Below are 19506 nucleotides of genomic sequence, written 5' to 3'. Positions count from 1 at the left end.
AGTCCATAGATGGATCGCTGGAGCTTGCATATTTTGTTAGTACCTTTAGGATTGACAAAACCTTCTGGTTGCATCATATACAACTCTTCTTTAATAAATCCATTAAGGAATGCAGTTTTGTTTATCCATTTGCCAGATTTCATAAAATGCGGCAATTGCTAACATGATTCGGACAGACTTAAGCATAGATACGAGTGAGAAACTTTCATCGTAGTCAACACCTTGAACTTGTCGAAAACCTTTTTGCGACAATTCTAGCTTTGTAGATAGTAACACTACTATCAGCGTTCGTCTTCCTCTTGAAGATCCATTTAATCTCAATGGCTCGCCGATCATTGGGCAAGTCAATCAAAGTCCATACTTTGTTCTCATACATGGATCTCATCTCAGATTTCATGGCTTCTAGCCATTTTGCGGAATCTGGGCTCACCATCGCTTCTTCATAGTTCGTAGGTTCATCATGATCTAGTAGCATGACTTCTAGAACAGGATTACCGTACCACTCTGGTGCGGATCTTACTCTGGTTGATCTACGAGGTTCAGTAATAACTTGATCTGAAGTTCCATAATTATCATCATTAACTTCCTCACTAATTGGTGTAGGTGTCACAGAAATCGGTTTCTGTGATGAACTACTTTCCAATAAGGGAGCAGGTACAGTTACCTCATCAAGTTCTACTTTCCTCCCACTCACTTCTTTCGAGAGAAACTCCTTCTCTAGAAAGGATCCATTCTTGGCAACGAATGTCTTGCCTTCGGATCTGTGATAGAAGGTGTACCCAACAGTCTCCTTTGGGTATCCTATGAAGACACATTTCTCCGATTTGGGTTCGAGCTTATCAGGTTGAAGCTTTTTCACATAAGCATTGCAATCTCAAACTTTAAGAAACGACAGCTTAGGTTTCTTGCCAAACCATAGTTCATATGGTGTCATCTCAACGGTTTAGATGGTGCCCTATTTAACGTGAATGCAGCTGTCTCTAATGCATAACCCCAAAACGATAGTGGTAGATCGGTAAGAGACATCATAGATCGCACCATATCTAATAAAGTACGGTTATGACGTTCGGACACACCATTACACTGTGGTGTTCCAAGTGGCGTGAGTAGTGAAACTATTTCACATTGTTTTAACTGAAGGCCAAACTCTTAACTCAAATATTTTACCTCTGCGATCATATCGTAGAAACTTTTATTTTCTTGTTACGATGATTCTCCACTTCACTCTGAAATTCTTTGAACTTTTCAAATGTTTCAGACTTGTGTTTCATTAAGTAGATATACCCATATCCGCTCAAATCATCTGTGAAGGTCAGAAAATAACGATACTTGCCGTGAGCCTTAACACTCATCGGACCGCATACATCAGTATGTATTATTTCTAATAAGTCAGTTGCTCGCTCCATTGTTCCGGATAACGGAGTCTTAGTCATCTTGCCCATGAGGCATGGTTCGCAAGCATCAACTGATTCATAATCAAGTGATTCCAAAAGCCCATCAGGATGGATTTTCTTCATGCGCTTTACACCAATATGACCTAAACGGCAGTGCCACAAATAAATTGCACCATCATTATTAACTTTGCATCTTTTGGTTTCAATTTTATGAATATGTGTATCACTACGATCGAGATCCAACGAACCATTTTCATTGGGTGTGTAACCATATAAGGTTTTATTCATGTAAACAGACCAACAATTTATTCTCTTACTTAAATGAATAACCGTATTGCAATAAACATGATCAAATCATATTCATGCTCAACGCAAACACCAAATAACACTTATTTATGTTCAACACTAATCCCAAAAGTATAGGGAGTGTGCGATGATGATCATATCAACTTGGAACCACTTCCAGCACACATAGTCACTTCACCCTTAACTAGTCTATGTTCATTCTGCAACTCCCGTTTCGAGTTACTACTCTTAGCAACTGAACCAGTATCAAATACCGAGGGGTTGCTACGAACACTAGTAAAATACATCAATAATCTGTATATCAAATATACCTTTGTTCACTTTGCCATCCTTCTTATCCGCCAAATACTTGGGGCAGTTCCGCTTCCAGTGACCAGTCCCTTTGCAGTAGAAGCACTTAGTCTCAGGCTTAGGACCAGACTTGGGCTTCTTCACTTGAGCAGCAACTTGCTTGCCGTTCTTCTTGAAGTTCCCCTTCTTCCCTTTGCCCTTTTCTTGAAACTAGTGGTCTTGTCTACCATCAACACTTGATATTTTTCTTGATTTCTAACTTCATCAATTTCAGCATTACGAAGAGCTTGGGAATCGTTTCCGTTATCCCTTGCATATCATAGTTCATCACGAAGTTCTACTAACTTGGTGATGGTGACTAGAGAATTTTGTCAATCACTATTTTATCTGAAAGATTAACTCCCACTTGATTCAAGCGATTGTAGTACCCAGATAATCTGAGCACATGCTCACTGCTTGAGCTATTCTCCTCCATCTTTTAGCTATAGAACTTGTTGGAGACTTCATATCTCTCAACTCGGGCATTTGCTTGAAATATTAACTTCAACTCCTGGAACATCTCATATGGTCCATGACGTTCAAAACGTCTTTGAAGTCCCGATTCTAAGCCGTTAAGCATGGTGCACTAAACTATCAAGTAGTCATCATATTGAGCTAGCCAAACGCTCATAACGTCTGCATCTGCTCCTGCAATAGGTCTGTCACCTAGCGGTGCATCAAAGACATAATTCTTCTGTGCAGCAATGCGGATAATCCTCAGATCACGGATCCAATCCGCATCATTGCTACTAACATTTTTCAACATAATTTTTCTCTAGGAACACGATAAACTGGGAGCAACATCGCGAGCTATTGATCTACAACATAGATATGCTAATACTACCAGGACTAAGTTCATGATATATTAAAGTTCAATTAATCATATTACTTAAGAACTCCCACTTAGACAGACATCCCTCTAATCCTCTAAGTGATCACGTGATCCAAATCAACTAAACCATGTCCGATCATCACGTGAGATGGAGTAGTTTCAATGGTGAACATCACTATATTGATCATATCTACTATATGATTCCGAGGCCATATCTGTTATATGCTAGGCTCGTCAAGTTTAACCTAAGTATTCCGCGTGTGCAACTGTTTTGCACCCGTTGTATTTGAACGTAGAGCCTATCACACCCGATCATCACGTGGTGTCTCAGCACGAAGAACTTTCACAACGGTGCATACTCAGGGAGAACACTTATACTTTGATAATTTAGTGAGGGATCATCTTATAATGCTACCGTCAATCAAAGCAAGATAAGATGCATAAAAGATAAACATCACATGCAATCAATATAAGTGATATGATATGGCCATCATCATCTTGTACTTGTGATCTCCATCTCCGAAGTATCGTCATGATCACCATCGTCACCGACGTGACACCTTGATCTCCATCGTAGTATCGTTGTCGTCTCGCCAATCTTATGCTTCCACGACTATCGCTACCGCTTAGTGATAAAGTAAAGCATTACAGTGCGATTGCATTGCATACAATAAAGCGACAACCATATGGCTCCTGCCAGTTGCCGATAACTCGGTTACAAAACATGATCATCTCATACAATAAAATTTAGCATCATGTCTTGACCATATCACATCACAACATGCCCTGCAAAAACAAGTTAGACGTCCTCTACTTTGTTGTTGCAAGTTTTACGTGGCTGCTACGGGCTTAGCAAGAACCGTTCTTACCTACGCATCAAAACCACAAGGATAGTTTGTCAAGTTAGTGTTGTTTTAACCTTCTCAAGGACCGGGCGTAGCCACACTCGGTTCAACTAAAGTTGGAGAAACTGACACCCGCCAGCCACTTGTGTGCAAAGCACGTCGGTAGAACCAGTCTCGCGTAAGCGTACACATAATGTCGGTCTGGGCCGCTTCATCCAACAATACCGCCGAACCAAAGTGTGACATGCTGGTAAGCAGTATGACTTATATCGCCCACAACTCACTTGTGTTCTACTCGTGCATATTACATCAACGCATAAAACCTGGCTTGGATGCCACTGTTGGGGAACGTAGTAATTTCAAAAAATTTCCTACGCACACGCAAGATCATGGTGATGCATAGCAACAAGAGGGGAGAGTGTTGTCTATGTACCCTCGTAGACCGTTCACGGAAGCATTATATCAACGCGGTTGATGTAGTCGTACGTCTTCACATCCGACCGATCCAAGTACCGAAAGCACGGCACCTCCGAGTTCTGCACACGTTCGGCACGGTGACGTCCTCGCTTTCTCGATCCAGCAAGAGGGGTGAAGTGTTGGGGAACGTAGCAGAAATTCAAAATTTTCCTACGTGCCACCAAGATCTATCTATGGAGAGACCAGCAACGAGGGGAAGGAGAGTGCATCTACATACCCTTGTAGATCGCTAAGCGGAAGCGTTCAAGTGAACGGGGTTGATGGAGTCGTACTCGTCGTGATCCAAATCACCGGAGATCCTAGTGCCGAACGGACAGCACCTCCGCGTTCAACACACGTACAGCCCGACGACGTCTCCCACGCCTTGATCCAGCAAGGAGAGAGGGAGAGGTTGAGGAAGACTCCATCCAGCAGCAGCACAACAGCGTGGTGGTGGTGGAGGAGCGTGGCAATCCTGCAGGGCTTCGCCAAGCACCACGGGAGAGGAGAAGGACTTAGGAGAGAGGGAGGGCTGCGCCATCAGGCAGAGATCAAAATCACGTATGTTATGGGCAGCCCCTAGGCCTCATATATATAGGGGAAGGGGAGGAGGCTGCGCCCCCTCTAGGGTTCCCACCCCTAGAGGGGCGGCAGCCCTAGATGGGTCTTGGGTGGCGGCCAAGAGAGGGGAGAGGGGGAGGCGCCCCTAGGGTGGGCCTTAAGGCCCATCTGGACCTAGGGTTTGCCCCCTCCCACTCTCCCTGCGCCTTGGGCCTTGGTGGGAGGCGCACCAGCCCACTAAGGGGCTGGTCCCTCACCACTCTTGGCCCACGCAACCTTCTGGGGTTGGTGGCCCCACTTGGTGGACCCCCGGGACCCTCCCGGTGGTCCCGGTACGTTACCGATAAACCCCGAAACTCTTCCGATGACCAAAACAGGACTTCCCATATATAAATCTTTACCTCCGGACCATTCCGGAACTCCTCGTGACGTACGGGATCTCATCCGGGACTCCGAACAACATTCGGTAACCACATACAAACTTCCTTTATAACCCTAGCGTTATCGAACCTTAAGTGTGTAGACCCTACGGGTTCGGGAGACATGCAGACATGACCGAGACGTTCTCCGGTCAATAACCAACAGCGGGATCTGGATACCCATGTTGGCTCCCACATGTTCCACGATGATCTCATCGGATGAACCACGATGTCAAGGACTTAATCAATCCCGTATACAATTCCCTTAGTCTAGCGGTACGATACTTGCCCGAGATTCGATCGTCGGTATCCCGATACCTTGTTCAATCTCGTTACCGGCAAGTCTCTTTACTCGTTCCGTAACACATCATCCCGTGATCAACTCCTTGATCACATTGTGCACATTATGATGATGTCCTACCGAGTGGGCCCAAAGATACCTCTCCGTTTACACGGAGTGACAAATCCCAATCTCGATTCGTGCCAACCCAACAGACACTTTCGGAGATACCCGTAGTGCACCTTTATAGTCACCCAGTTACGTTGTGACGTTTGGTACACCCAAAGCACTCCTACGGTATCCAGGAGTTGCACAATCTCATGGTCTAAGGAAATGATACTTGACATTAGAAAAGCTTTAGCATACGAACTACATGATCTTGTGCTAGGCTTAGGATTGGGTCTTGTCCATCACATCATTCTCCTAATGATGTGATCCCGTTATCAATGACATCCAATGTCCATGGTCAGGAAACCGTAACCATCTATTGATCAACGAGCTAGTCAACTAGAGGCTTACTAGGGACATGGTGTTGTCTATGTATCCACACATGTATCTGAGTTTCCTATCAATACAATTATAGCATGGATAATAAACGATTATCATGAACAAGGAAATATAATAATAATCAATTTATTATTGCCTCTAGGGCATATTTCCAACATGAAGTAGTATATGAGTTCCGGCAGCACGACGGTGTGGTGACGGTGTTGGTGAAGAACAATCTCCGCAGGGCTTCGCCTAAGCACTACGAAAACTATGATGGAGGATAAACTAGAGGGGACGGGGTTGCCGGCACACAGCTTGGTGTTTCTTGATGTGTCTTTGGTGCTAGCCCTACCCCTCTATTTATATGTTGAGCCCTGGGGTCGAAACTTGGAGTAAAAGCCTCCTCAAAGTCGGTTTCACCCGAAAGGCAAGAGTCCTTCTCGGACTCCAGGGCTAGACGCCAGGGTTCCCGGCGTCTACCCCCTAGACGCCAGGGTTCCTGGCGTCTAGCCTCTAGTCTCCGCAAAACTTCCTTTTGCACTTTCCAAAAGCCTCGTGGGCTTTCCCCTTTGGCCCAGATAAAGTGTTCTCGTGCCCAAACATTTCGGGAAACATCCGGAACCCCTTCCGGAGATCAAACACTACTATCCCATATATCAAACTTTATCTCCGGACCATTCTGGAGTTGCTCGTCATGTCCGTGATCTCATCCCGGACTCCGAACAACATTCGGTCATCAACATACATAACTCATATAGTACTATATCGTCAACGAACGTTAAGTGTGCGGACCCTACGGGTTCGAGAACTATGTAGACATGACCGAGACACCTCTCTGGTCAACAACCAATAGCGGGACCTGGATGCCCATATTGGCTCCTACATATTCTACGAAGATCTTTATCGGTCAGACCGCATAACAACATACGTTGTTCCCTTTGTCATAGGTATATTACTTGCTCGAGATTCGATCGTCGGTATCTCAATACCTAGTTCAATCTCGTTACCGGCAAGTCTCTTTACTCGTTTCGTGATACATCATCCCGCAACTAACTCATTAGTTGCAATGCTTGCAAGGCTTATAGTGATGTGCATTACCGAGTGGGCCCAGAGATACCTCTCTGACAATCGGAGTGACAAATCCTAATCTCGAAATACGCCAACCCAACAAGTACCTTTGGAGACACCTGTAGAGCACCTTTATAATCACCCAGTTACGTTGTGACGTTTGGTGGCACACAAAGTGTTCCTCCGGTAAACGGGAGTTGCATAATCTCATAGTCATAGGAACATGTATAAGTCATGAAGAAAGCAATAGCAACAAACTAAACGATCAAGTGCTAAGCTAACGGAATGGGTCAAGTCAATCACATCATTCTCCTAATGATGTGATCCCGTTAATCAAATGACAACTCATGTCTATGGTTAGGAAACTTAACCATCTTTGATCAACGAGCTAGTCAAGTAGAGGCATACTAGTGACACTCTGTTTGTCTATGTATTCACACATGTATTATGTTTCCGGTTAATACAATTCTAGCATGAATAATAAACATTTATCATGAAATAAGGAAATAAATAATAACTTTATTATTGCCTCTAGGGCATATTTCCTTCAGGTGAGGCGCCGGTGAGGGCGTCGGAGTCAGGCCGCGAACCAGCCTACGCTCGCGCGGCTGCGGCGACCTGGGAGCGCGTGCGACACTTAGAGCGCGACCGCGGTGGGCTTGGAGCACGACCGACAAAGAAAGATTGCCGGCGTATGTTGTGCTTGTCACGGAGCCACGTATCCCACAGGGGGAAGTCGATGGCGTACCTCCAATCGTCGATTGATCTCCTCCCGACGAGGTCCGGCGGCAGGCGGGTGCGACGTGGGTTGATCTCGTCCCGACAGGCCCGGCTGCTCACCGGGATCGGGAGAATGGGCACTCGATCCGCGGAGAGGTTTCAGTTATTAGGGAGGTGCACGTCCGTCCACGGCAGCAACGTGCGCGTCTCTCAATAATGCTTGCATACCTCCGCCTTGACGTACGTGCACAAACGAGCTCCGGCCGCCGGTGGCGCGACGTGAAAGGCGGGTGGTGGAGTTGGAGGTGGAGGTGAAGGAGTAGAGCGGCGGCGACGGCCGGAGGAGGACCCGGCCTCGCGGCCGTGCTTTCCCTTGCAGCCGAGGATCCAATGCCATCCCATGGTGGCTGGCGGAGGGGCGGCAAGCTAGGGTTTGGATGTCGGGGCTCGAGGAGGCACGTGTCGTCGGGAGTGGAAATGGGGACTCCCACCGGTCCACGGGTTCCGCATTAAAAAGGACGGCGACCGCTCGGTCGGGGTGGCTGCTAGGTGGGGCCTCCCGCCCATGCGCAATCAATGTGAACGGTGAGATTTAGGTGGTCGGCTGCCAAGTGGGCCCGAGATGAACGCAGAGCGGGCGCGTGTGTGTCCGTTCGACGTTTGCGTGAACGCAAACCGGACGCATGTATGTGTCGGAAATGAAGTAGGCCTGACGCCAAAAGAACGAACTATGTGGATGCGGTCGCGCGTTGAATCGTGCCGTCTGTCCGTTTCGACTCAAACGGACATAGGTGGACGACTTGGAATCATGCATTGGAGTTGCCCCGGTGGTGATGATGGAGCAAACACACCAGGAGGAAGGAAGGGGGCTGGATCCGTGTGGTCAACATCATGCATAATCTTACCCATGACCACGATACTAGTAGTACTATGGCTCGTGACGTTGCGTCCAGTTCCCATGATTACACCCCAAGCCCAGTGCCCCGTTAAGAAATCCGAGAGGTGTTGGTGCTGCTCGCGCAATTAATTAAAGGAGAAGGAAAGCCGGTCCAGAGCAGGTCGCGGATCAACGGTGACAGCAAGCCGCGGCGATGGGCGTCGCCGTCAGCCCGATGGTGGGCGAGCACAAACATACGCGACGCGACGACGCAACTCGCCTCCTCCTCCCGTTGCTGGGTTGGTAGCGAGTAGGGGCCTGTGCATGATGTGTCCCCTAGATCCTCCACTACGAGGATGGAAAGGCGTGTGATATTTGGGGCCGTGCTCGGTCGCCCTCCATTCAGTTTCGGTTCCAGCCAGCCAGCCAGCCAGATTAGATGCGTGTGCGTGTGTGTGCGTGGCCTTTGGGCTCGTGCCAGGGTCGACAACTGGTTGTTGCCTGCCGGTTACAGTTCCGTAGCGCCAGGGGCCAGCAGGCCCGGATCTAGTGATCCTGACCTATGGAGGGAGGAGGGAAACCTCTAGAAGATCTATCTATCTCTTTGGTACAGTGCCATACTATGTCAAAAGGTATTGATGGAAATAAAAATAACATGGAGTATATTGTTTGATTTGATTGGAGAATAGCGCCTCCTCTCCAAGGTGGCAACTACTAGTCAATTGTTGTGAAAACAACATTCATTGCTGACGTGATTTGTCTTTTCCCCTGCTTTTATGCGTGCATGCATGCATGTATGTATGTATGAGCCACCACTCTTTGTTAAAGAAAGATGCCCACTTGTTAATTACTGATAAGAAAAGAAAACACACTTAGATTAGTGATGCCATCTTTGAAGGCAAACACAACTTCTCTTTGTCTTGTTTTCAACTTCAAGGATTTGAAAATTCATCAGAGCAAAAGATGAGTAAGCACATCACAATCACTAGAACCATGCCGTTTTGGTCCTGCTACCTTAGCAACGGCATGCACGCACTCGGATTCTTCTTCTTCTTCTTCTTCAGATTACCTGATTCGTGGCTGGATTAATTATGCGCTAAGCAAACAGAAGCAGACGTCCCCCGTGACGCAGCCAAAGCTATCAGCAACAGTCTACTGTTTGCAGGTAGTGTTATTCCCAGCCTTCTCAAAGGATGCAACTAGGAAGATGGTTGTATATGTAGCGCAGGACGGGCTAGCTCGACTTGTCATATTCTCTTTCTCAAAAAAGAAAAGACTTGTTATATTCTCCAAATATGACATGATAAGAAAGAGAAAATCCAGAGCAGTATAAAGTGTCATGATAACAACAAGATTCCACAGATTCGATCATGGGTCCTCAAAATGGCAGGTCACTTCTTCCACGTACAAAAGCAAGAAAATAGAATGCAGTACACAACAAAAGAATAGTGTGTATCTTTCAACTTTGCCGCACAAAGTGAATGTGAGAATCCACCGAGATTACAAGAGCTATACATTGTACAGGGAGCTAGCGAAATGATTCTGAATCATGGCTTCTCCTTGAGGGTGATCCTAGTTTTGACGCGTCCTGGATTGGGAATTGCAGAACATGAGAACCCATCGAGCAAAACATTTCAATATACTGTAGTTGTTTGTAGGAGCAATGGCAATTAAAAAATGCATTTTACACTCCTTGTGTAATACAGTAGAAAATAGATACTATATATTAGGTTAGTCAATCAAGAATCAATGGACACAGTAGCTTGTCCCATGAAATGAAAACCTACTAAATGACTCAATCCAGCCATAACGATGATAAAACAAAGGGCATGCTCATAACACTTGTGCAATATACTGCACTGTCGGCAATAATACGTACCATCAGCTTCTTCAAATTCAACTTCTTTAATCACTTCGGCAGCAGCATGGTACTCAAACCTGCAGAAAGAAAACGTTGAAGAATTGGACTGGTACACCAGTAAAAGCAGTACATGTTTGCAGACATCTAAGGTTTTGTATCAAAGCCTTTGGCTAGGTGCACTTATTAAAATGAAGCCTTGGGCTAAAATGTGAGACACAAATGTATTATGGTTAACAGGAAGCAATGTGTAAGCTTAATAAATTAACTTTTTACCTGTTAGAGGAAGCCACCTCAGGTTCATACTCAGATGTGCTCTGGATAGCCTTAACTATAACATCAACAATTTCCTTCTTTCTAGTGCTGGCCATTAAACAATCATACTCGGTCGGCACAATGATTGCGAAGAAGTTATCACTGAGCTTGCTTATACATAGCTTATCAACAGCTGCAAGTGCTATTCTTCTCTTCAATATATCAGCATCAGGGTCGACAAGGTAGAGAGCAAAGTCTGTGATCACAAGGATGCGCCTTTTCATCTTTCCTGATTGAGTGAACTTCAACACCTTGTCCGCAAACAGAACTTTGTTATCCCCTGCAATATACCAAGGATCACCTTACATGCTTACGGACTGAGGTTATGCGGTTACGAACTTACAATACCGAATGCTCACGGTGTTGTCCATGAACAGGACACTTGCTAGTGACAACCAACAATTGCCATACCTATGGTGCATATCTCTTACAGACTTGCACAGCTAGGAGCCTACGACCATGCGCTAGAACAGTACTCCCTCCGTTTGTAAATACAAGTCTTTTTAGAGATTTCAATATGGACTACATACGGAGCAAAATGAGTGAATCTACACTGTCTATATACATTCGTATGTAGTTCATATTGAAATGTCTAAAAACACTTACACTTAGGAACGGAGGGAGTACTTCTTAATATTCAAGAATACTTAGAGAAGATACCATTAGTTAGTTACTATGTTGCGCCCCACCACCTGTCAATGCAGTAATGGCAGAATTGACTAATTTCACAAGTACTCCCTCCGTAAAGAAATATAAGAGCGTTTAGATCACTACTTTAGTGATTAAACACTCTTATATTTCTTTACAGAGGTAGTAGGACACTAAGAAAAAGACATAAAATGCAGTAGAACTCTAGTCCCTCTATTATTTCATACAAAGGTACGCATAAAATATTTGATCCAATCGCTCCACTACCGGGGCTAAACTCGCCGAGTTCAGACAACCCAAGACGTGATTTGACCATTCAAGTTAGCGCAATTCACACCGGGTAAATTCACATGGGGACTACCAAACGCACCGGATCCATTTCAGAAGACTACCACGAACCGAATCAGTCGACCTCCAATAAGACCACACTCAAAGTATACTACTCGGAAATAAACAATGATGTGGAAAGAGAGGGTCGGCACCTTGCTTGGCGAGGATCTTGGCCAGGCACGGGTCGTTGTGCACGCCGATGTAGTCGCCCATGCAGTCGCGGTAGACGGCCGCGCGGCGCCGCACCTTGGCACCCATGAGCATCCCGGCCGCGGGCGCCGGAACCATTTCCGCCGCTCCGCCGATTGCCACCGCCGGCGGGGGAGGGGGCGGGTCAGCGCGCTCGGGCTCCACCTGGATCCGCCTGAGAGGCCGGAATCGATCCATCGGCGAGACCGACTTGGGGAAACCACGCAACAGGTGAGAAGGGCTTTTTTTTTCTTAGAACAGACAAAAAGAGGGCTCTGGCCGCTAGTGACTTTCAACTTGGGCTCTGTTGCTTGCAATGGTTGGGCCGAAGTGATGGGCTTTGCCTGGGCTCAAGTTTAGCTAGGCTGGCCCCTAGAAAAGACCGCAAGGGCTATTTATCGCTTTAAGCGATAGGATAGCCTCCTCCCGCCGAGGGAATCTTCCTCTGCCCTACGAATCGGGCAGGTCCATTTTCTTTTGCTTGACTTCAAAATAACAGAGAAAAACATGGAAGACTGGAGGATCGAAACCCCGGTCTCCGCGATGATGCAGCTCGCGTCTTGCCACTAGGCTACAATCGGCTTCGTGCTAAGTAGCTTGGCGCAACCGTAGTTGAAGGTCAAGATCTGGTTTTCACTAGATTTTTGTTTTTTCTTTCTTTTTTTCTTTTGTTTCATTTATTTTTTTCATCTCCATTTTTTTCATTTTTTTGCACTTTGTTTCCTTTTACTTTTTTCTTTTCTTTTTTCTTCTCCAATTTTTGTTTTTATTTCGTTTTTTCTTATGTTTGTTTTTGTTTTCACTCTACATTTTCGTATATATTAAAAGTATTTATTTAAAATTGATCAAAAATTTTTTTATACACATTCAACATTGTTCGAACACTTATTCAACATTTTTTAAATATTTTTTAATACTTTTATACTTATTAAAAAATTAAATACTTGTTCAACATTTTTCATATACCCGTTCAACATTTTTTTAATACCTATTCAACATTTTTTAAATAATTCTTCAACATTTTAAATACTTATTCAGCATTTTCAAATACTTGTTCAACATTTTTCAAATTCTTGTTCAACATTTTCCAATACTTGTTCAACATTTTTCATATACTTGTTCAACATTTTTCATATACTCATTCAATATTTTTTAATACCTGTTAAACATTTTTTAATACCTGTTGAACATATATTTGGTTCAACATTTTTTAAATTCTTGTTCAACATTTTCTAATACTTATTCAACATTTTTTATAAATGTGTTTTTGAAGAGTGTTTTTTGTAATATATACATATATGTATGTATGTATAATATTTTTAAAGTACAAATAAAATTACAAAACTGAAGCAAAAAATGAGAGCAGAAAACAGGAAAAAAAACAGGCTGTGGCTCCTGCGCTGCTGGGCCGGCCCGTCTGGGACTTCCCCCAACGCGAGTGCAGCGCGTGTGCTGGCTGAACGCGACATATAGCAGCGTCCAGAAAAGAAGGCAATTGCTATGGCACGCTTATTATTTTGCGAGACGGATGTTGCGGGAGCCCCGCGCGTTGCTGCGGGAATCAGTTACAAAATATTCTATGAGATTTGAATTTGTGAAATATCAAAAATTATATAGATTAATAACATGTGAACCAAAATTCAAAATATATACGACTTATTGATCATGTATAGTGTAAACTACTTATTGAAATAAGTTAAAAAATAGAATGAAAAACATGTTTCCACACATGGTCACATGTGGTGGTTGGTCTTTGCCTATGCATGGTTGCATGTTGATGCGGGCCCTTTCCAAATCCATAATTACATAAGTTAGTGCGGATGACTCTTTTATGTATATAAGATCCCTATTTGTCGCGCGCTGCCACAAATTATCGACCACTCGCACATCCTAAGCTCGTAAAATGGGCCGGCCCAAGTAAAGCTTTTGTACGTGTGGGGCAGCCAGGTTTTGGCAAGGTTCCTGACTGGTTTGGGAAATCTCCTCAAGGTTCCTAAACTTTTTTTCCTCTTTTTATCGGTTTATGGTTTTTCTTAAATATCACACAATGATCGTATTTTCAAAATTTATTCAAAAATTCAATGAAATGTTTGTGTTTTCAAAATTTTGTCTAAAATTTCTAAAACATGTTCTTTTATTTAAAATCCATTCACAAATTATCGACCGCTCGCACATCAATTTTTTTAAAAAAGAAAAATGATCCCTTTTTAACAAAACATTGTTCACAATTTAACAAATGATTTGAGTTCAAAATTTTGAACACTAATTCATAATATGTTCAGTTATTGAAGAAAGTGTTCGTGGTTTCCATTTTTTGCAATTTTCACAAGATTTTTTTTTCAAAATGTGTTCACTAATTAAAAACATGTCAGTGGTTTCAAAATATGTTCTTGTTTTCAGAATTTGCTAAAAATTCAAAACAATCAGGAATTTCAAAAGGTGTCCACGGTTTCAAAAAATGTTTCCATTTTTAAAATTTTGTTCACAAATTCAACATATGTTTGGGATTTAAAAAATTGTTACTATTTTCAAAAGTGCGTTGAAAATTTCAAAAATGTTCGCACTTTCCAAAATATGTTCGAAATCTGAAAAAAATCTGCACATTTATTTCCAAAAATGGTTCTCAATTGTTTTAGAATTTTTTTGCTACGCTAGCTCATTCTTTTCACTATAGTATGGTGGTCTGGTTCTGCAGCTCCAGTTGGTTATTTTATGATTCGTGATGCTCTTCAATCGCAAACGTTAGTCAGGTTTAGGTTCTTTTTTGTAGGAAAGTTAGCTCTGGTTTCTAGGAAGACGCAATCGATAACAGGCTTGTTGCGAGTTCGAGTCCTCGCCAGTGCACTAACCCTTTTTTTTGCAATTTTCCTGTTGCATCCAATGGGTCCGTCCAGTCGGGTTGTCACTTTGCAAATCGCTACCAAAATTGTCACATAAAGCGACATATAGGAGTTCACCTATTAAGCGACGAAGTGTTGGTGCAATATTTGTCGTCTTGTGTTTTGGAGATTGTTGACAGAAACAGGCATTGGCTGATTTGTTTGCTAGTGCACACAGAGAGAAATAGTCCATGCAGAACCGAAGAGAATGTTGTCTTTTGTGTAAATTACGAGGAACTTCACCGTAGAATATCTGCGTTGCAGAGAAGAATGAGCTACATCTGTTGAAGCCATGTAGACAAGAAGATTGTTGTGAAGGAGTTAAACCCTAAAAAATTATTGCTGACATGAAGTAATTGGTTCGGAGATTATGTCCGAAGAGAATTGACTACGGCGAATAGAAAGTCGAAGACAAAGTGAAGACGTAGTATCATTTTGTTCTTCTTCTTTCATTCTTTTGAGTCATAGGACCTCCGTACTATTAAGAGGGGTATAGGTTCTCAAAGCTTAGATCCGCTATGATGCTTAGCCCAAAACCTATGCGAGATTGAGAGAAATCTCTTTTTATTTCGAATGATTACCTGCCAGCAGTAGACGTTGTTCTTCATGCTGCAGGAGATATCTTTCGAACTGAGGATTTAGTATTACTTTCTCCGCAAGGAATGTGACCGTTGTGCTCAAATTTTCGACCATTGGACTCGCGTCGTTCGGCCATTGGCTGCTCCACATGTCCAATTTGGTCATTTCCCATCAGGGAAGGCTGCGGCTATAAATAGCCAGCCCGCTCCAATGTTTTCCGTTGGCTGCTTCGCTTAAGATTTCTGGGAAGATTGATTGAGCAACCTCTCTCTGAGTGATTTGAGTTTAAGATCCACCGAGAGAAAAATCAAGAGCCCAAACTTAGACAGTGGTTGAGCATCACAATAGTTCTGAGTTAAGAGTTCGTGTACCTATTACTCTTGAGAGCTGCGCACTCTCTAGACGGATAGGTGTCAGCTCGAGTGTTGAAGAGTTGTTGTCTTCACTAAGCAAGATCTTCAGCAACCAAGAGTCATTGTGGTTTGCGAAGAGGTCTGTCGAAGGTTTGGAGATCGCCGACAAGTATCTAGCACAAGTGAAATCAACTAGAGTCTGATCAGCTCCGAGTTGAAGGAGAATAGGGTGAAGAGAGTTTATCTTCTGTGTTAAATCACAACCCTTCCAACCAGACGTAGTCCTTTGGTAGAAGGCCGAACTGGTCTACCAAATCTCTCTGTCGCCATCGAGCACCACTGGTTCAATCTACTTTACTACATTACATTCAGCAGTTTACTTTCGTGCTGTGTCGATAGTTTATCTGATCATTCTTTGACTGTTGCATATCTTTCATTTCTATCATCTTTGTCGTTCACATCCATTATCTTTTGTTGCTCACCCTATTGCATTCCCATCATTTAGAGTAGTCATTCCAAGTAGTTTTCATTCCTTTTCGCACTTGATTAGGCCAACATACTTTCCCCGCATCATTGTTCATTCTCCTTGTCATAGTTCTTACTCATGTTTTCCCTTGTAGTTCATGTCATGTTTTCTATCATGCTTCTGTATTTGTTCGCATATTGCATTACCATCATTGTTGTGAAACCTGTGATATCCTATGCTAGTACCATTATAACTTCCTATCTTGATAGATATGTTCCTCAATAGCATGCTTGGTTGAGTTCTTGTCTATCGAACCTTATTCCGGTTGTTGTGTTTGCGATCTGTTCAAAACATTCGCAAGAATTTTTGAATCTCCCATTCACCCTCCTCTAGTCGATATACTCTCAGTCCTAATAATTGGTATCAGAGCAAGTTCTCCCTATCGCTGTTTATTAAAGGTTTAACCACCTTGGAGTTTTGAGTATGTCGTATGCAGGTAGATCCTCGCACTCTGAAAGATTTCCTATCTTCGATGGGAATGACTATCTCTACTGGAAAGAGATAATGAGAATCAGACTTCAAGCCCTCAACATAGAACTTTGGCAGATTATGGAAAATGGATTCACCATTCAGCAACCTGATGCTCCCAATTCTGATGACAAAGCCTTACTGCGGTTGAATGCACAAGCAAAACATATCATCTATGAAAGTCAGTCGAAAGAAATTTTCATTCGGTTCCGAATGCTTGACACTGCTAAGCAACTCTAGGATGCTATCAAAAATTCCCATGAAGAATTCGTTGCCAGAACAGATTCTCACACTCAAATGCTTCGTGCTATGTTTGCTGGTTTCAGAAGTCTTCGTAAGGAAAGTGCCATGGAACTTACTGATTGGTGGACCAACATTGTTGAAAGACTTCATCAACAAGGAGTAACAGATATCACCGATAGAGATGTGGTCAACAAGCTGCTGAGTGCTCTTGATCCAACCTTCGATTCAATCGTAGATGAAATCAAGCAAAGACCAGACTATGAAGAACCTCACTATGTCGAGGTCATGACGTTGTTGTCTATCCACGAGGAAAAGGTGAAACTTGAGAATGGACATCAAGAATATTCTTCGGAAAGTGAAGGGGAAATCCTTTCACACTATGGCAGTTCACAATAAGAAGACGTCGAGAATCAACACACTGTCACAAGGGAACTAGAAATGCTCACAGAAAGGCTAAGTGATCTCAGAAGACAGAATCGGTGTCTCACAAATGATGACGAATTTGACCCGCCTGAATCATCAAGAAGGTTACCTCCGAAAGAAATGAAGTGCTTCAAGTGCAAACTATTCGGCCACCTCAAAGCAGGCTGTCCTTGTTGGGAAGGAAAACCTAGCAATAGATGGAAGTATCTTCACTGCAATGGATTCACTCGAATGGATCGTCATACTAAGCTCTCGAAGAAAAATGAATCTCTCACATCCTCTTCGATGAGACCAGCCACTGACGTGAACGCCAGAGCAACCATCAAATCAACCATGAAGGGAATATCACAGCTGGGTAGAGCATCTGATGATATGAACCTGGAATCCGAAGATGAGACTTCCGAATCAGGATCGAAAGATGAAGAACTTCACAAAAGGATAGGAATAAGCAATGCTTTCATTGCTTATGAATCATCTGAGAAGTCACTTGAATCAGGCATTGATAACAATGCTTCAAGTGATGATGGATCAATCGTAGTCTGTCTCATGGCAAATATCTATAAGGATCAGGTATCAGCAAAGCACCAAAAATCTATGAATGAATATTCTCCCAAATATATTGCCTATGCTAAACTAGTTAAGATTGCAAAATCTCAACAAGATGAGCTTGAGAAACTTGAGAGAAGTCTTAGGAAAACCGAAGGATTACTGGTCGAAGAGATGGAGAAGAATCAAAAGTTGATCGAAGAGCATGATGCTTTTTCTTCAACTATTGATGATCTTTCCAACCAATATGATTCCCTTACAGTCAACTACGAGAGTTTATCAGATGAACTCCTTAACAGGAATCAAGAACTCGAGTCACTAAAAGAGTCTCATAATGTGCTAGCGATAGAAAAAGCTTCTCTCTTCGCCGAGCAATCTAATCAACTTCTTGATGATTTTGTGCCTCCCTGCTTACAATGCCCAGAGCGTTGCAATGCTGATTCTAATGCTGAAACATCTACTTCTATCATCAAGAATATTGCAACAACTACGAGTGATGTTTCTAACCCCTCTCCCGAGGAATTTGTTGCTAATTCTGATGAAAATTGCAGATTAAAGAACTTGCTTGAGACATGAATGCTAAAGAGCCTCAAAGGGCATCAAACTCTCTGTGATGTGCTCAAGAAGTCAATACTGCACAAAAAACCCCAAAAGGAAGGATTGGGTTTCGAGATGCGGCTTGAACTACGTCGATATTTACCCAAAGAGGAAGGGATGATGCAGCACATCTACGATAGGTATTTCCCTTAGTGATGAGACCAAGGTTATCGAACCAGTAGGAGAACCACGCAACACTACGCGAATGGCACCTGCACACAAATAACAAATACTCGCAACCCGACGTATTAAAGGGGTTGTCAATCCCTTTCGGGTAACGACGCAAGAAATTGGCAAGTAGACGGGATAAAAATTGTGATAGATTAATAAATGCAAATAAAATTCGGCAATGTATGTTGGGTTTTTTGGATTAACAGATCTGAAAATAAAAGCAAATAAAAATAGATCGTGAAGGCAAATATAATAAAGAATAGACCTGGGGGCCATAGGTTTCACTAGTGGCTTCTCTCGAGAAAAATAGCAAACGGTGGGTAAACAAATTACTGTTGGGCAATTGATAGAACTTCAAATAATCATGACGATATCCAGGCAATGATCATTATATAGGCATCACGTCCAAGATTAGTAGACCGACTCCTGCCCGCATCTACTACTATTACTCCACACATCGACCGCTATACATCATGCATCTAGTGTATAAGTTTTTGGAGAAATGGAGTAATGCAATGAGAACGATGACATGATATAGACAAGATCTATTTATGTAGAAATAGACCCCATCTTTATCCTTAGTAGCAACGATACATACGTGTCGGTGCCCCTTCTGTCACTGGGATCAAGCACCGTAAGATCGAACCCATCACAAAGCACCTCTTCCCATTGCAAGATAAATAGATCAAGTTGGCCAAAAAAACCAAATACCAGAGAAGAAATACGAGGCTATAAGCAATCATGCATATAAGATATCAGAAGACTCAAATAACTTTCATGGATAAAAACATAGATCCGATCATA

The 19506-nt window shown here is 43.2% G+C and overlaps 1 protein-coding gene across 1 annotated transcript; it reads right to left on the bottom strand.

The window, feature by feature from the left end:
• Positions 1 to 9907: 9907 nt before the first annotated feature.
• On the bottom strand, positions 9908 to 12175 carry LOC125544148 (myosin IB heavy chain-like). The gene is made up of 4 exons (XM_048707732.1): positions 11881 to 12175; positions 10712 to 11030; positions 10457 to 10515; positions 9908 to 10165 (listed from the first exon to the last, which is right to left on the bottom strand). Exons 1-4 carry the CDS (start codon positions 12113 to 12115, stop codon positions 10125 to 10127), a joined length of 654 nt encoding a protein of 217 aa, XP_048563689.1. The 5' UTR covers positions 12116 to 12175; the 3' UTR covers positions 9908 to 10124.
• Between the last annotated feature and the right edge of the window lie 7331 nt (positions 12176 to 19506).

Source organism: Triticum urartu, chromosome 3, assembly GCF_003073215.2.
Source record: "Triticum urartu cultivar G1812 chromosome 3, Tu2.1, whole genome shotgun sequence".
Taxonomy (NCBI): Eukaryota; Viridiplantae; Streptophyta; class Magnoliopsida; order Poales; family Poaceae; genus Triticum; species Triticum urartu.
Note: the sequence above shows the minus strand (reverse complement) of the source record. Positions and strands in the feature narration are given on the sequence as shown.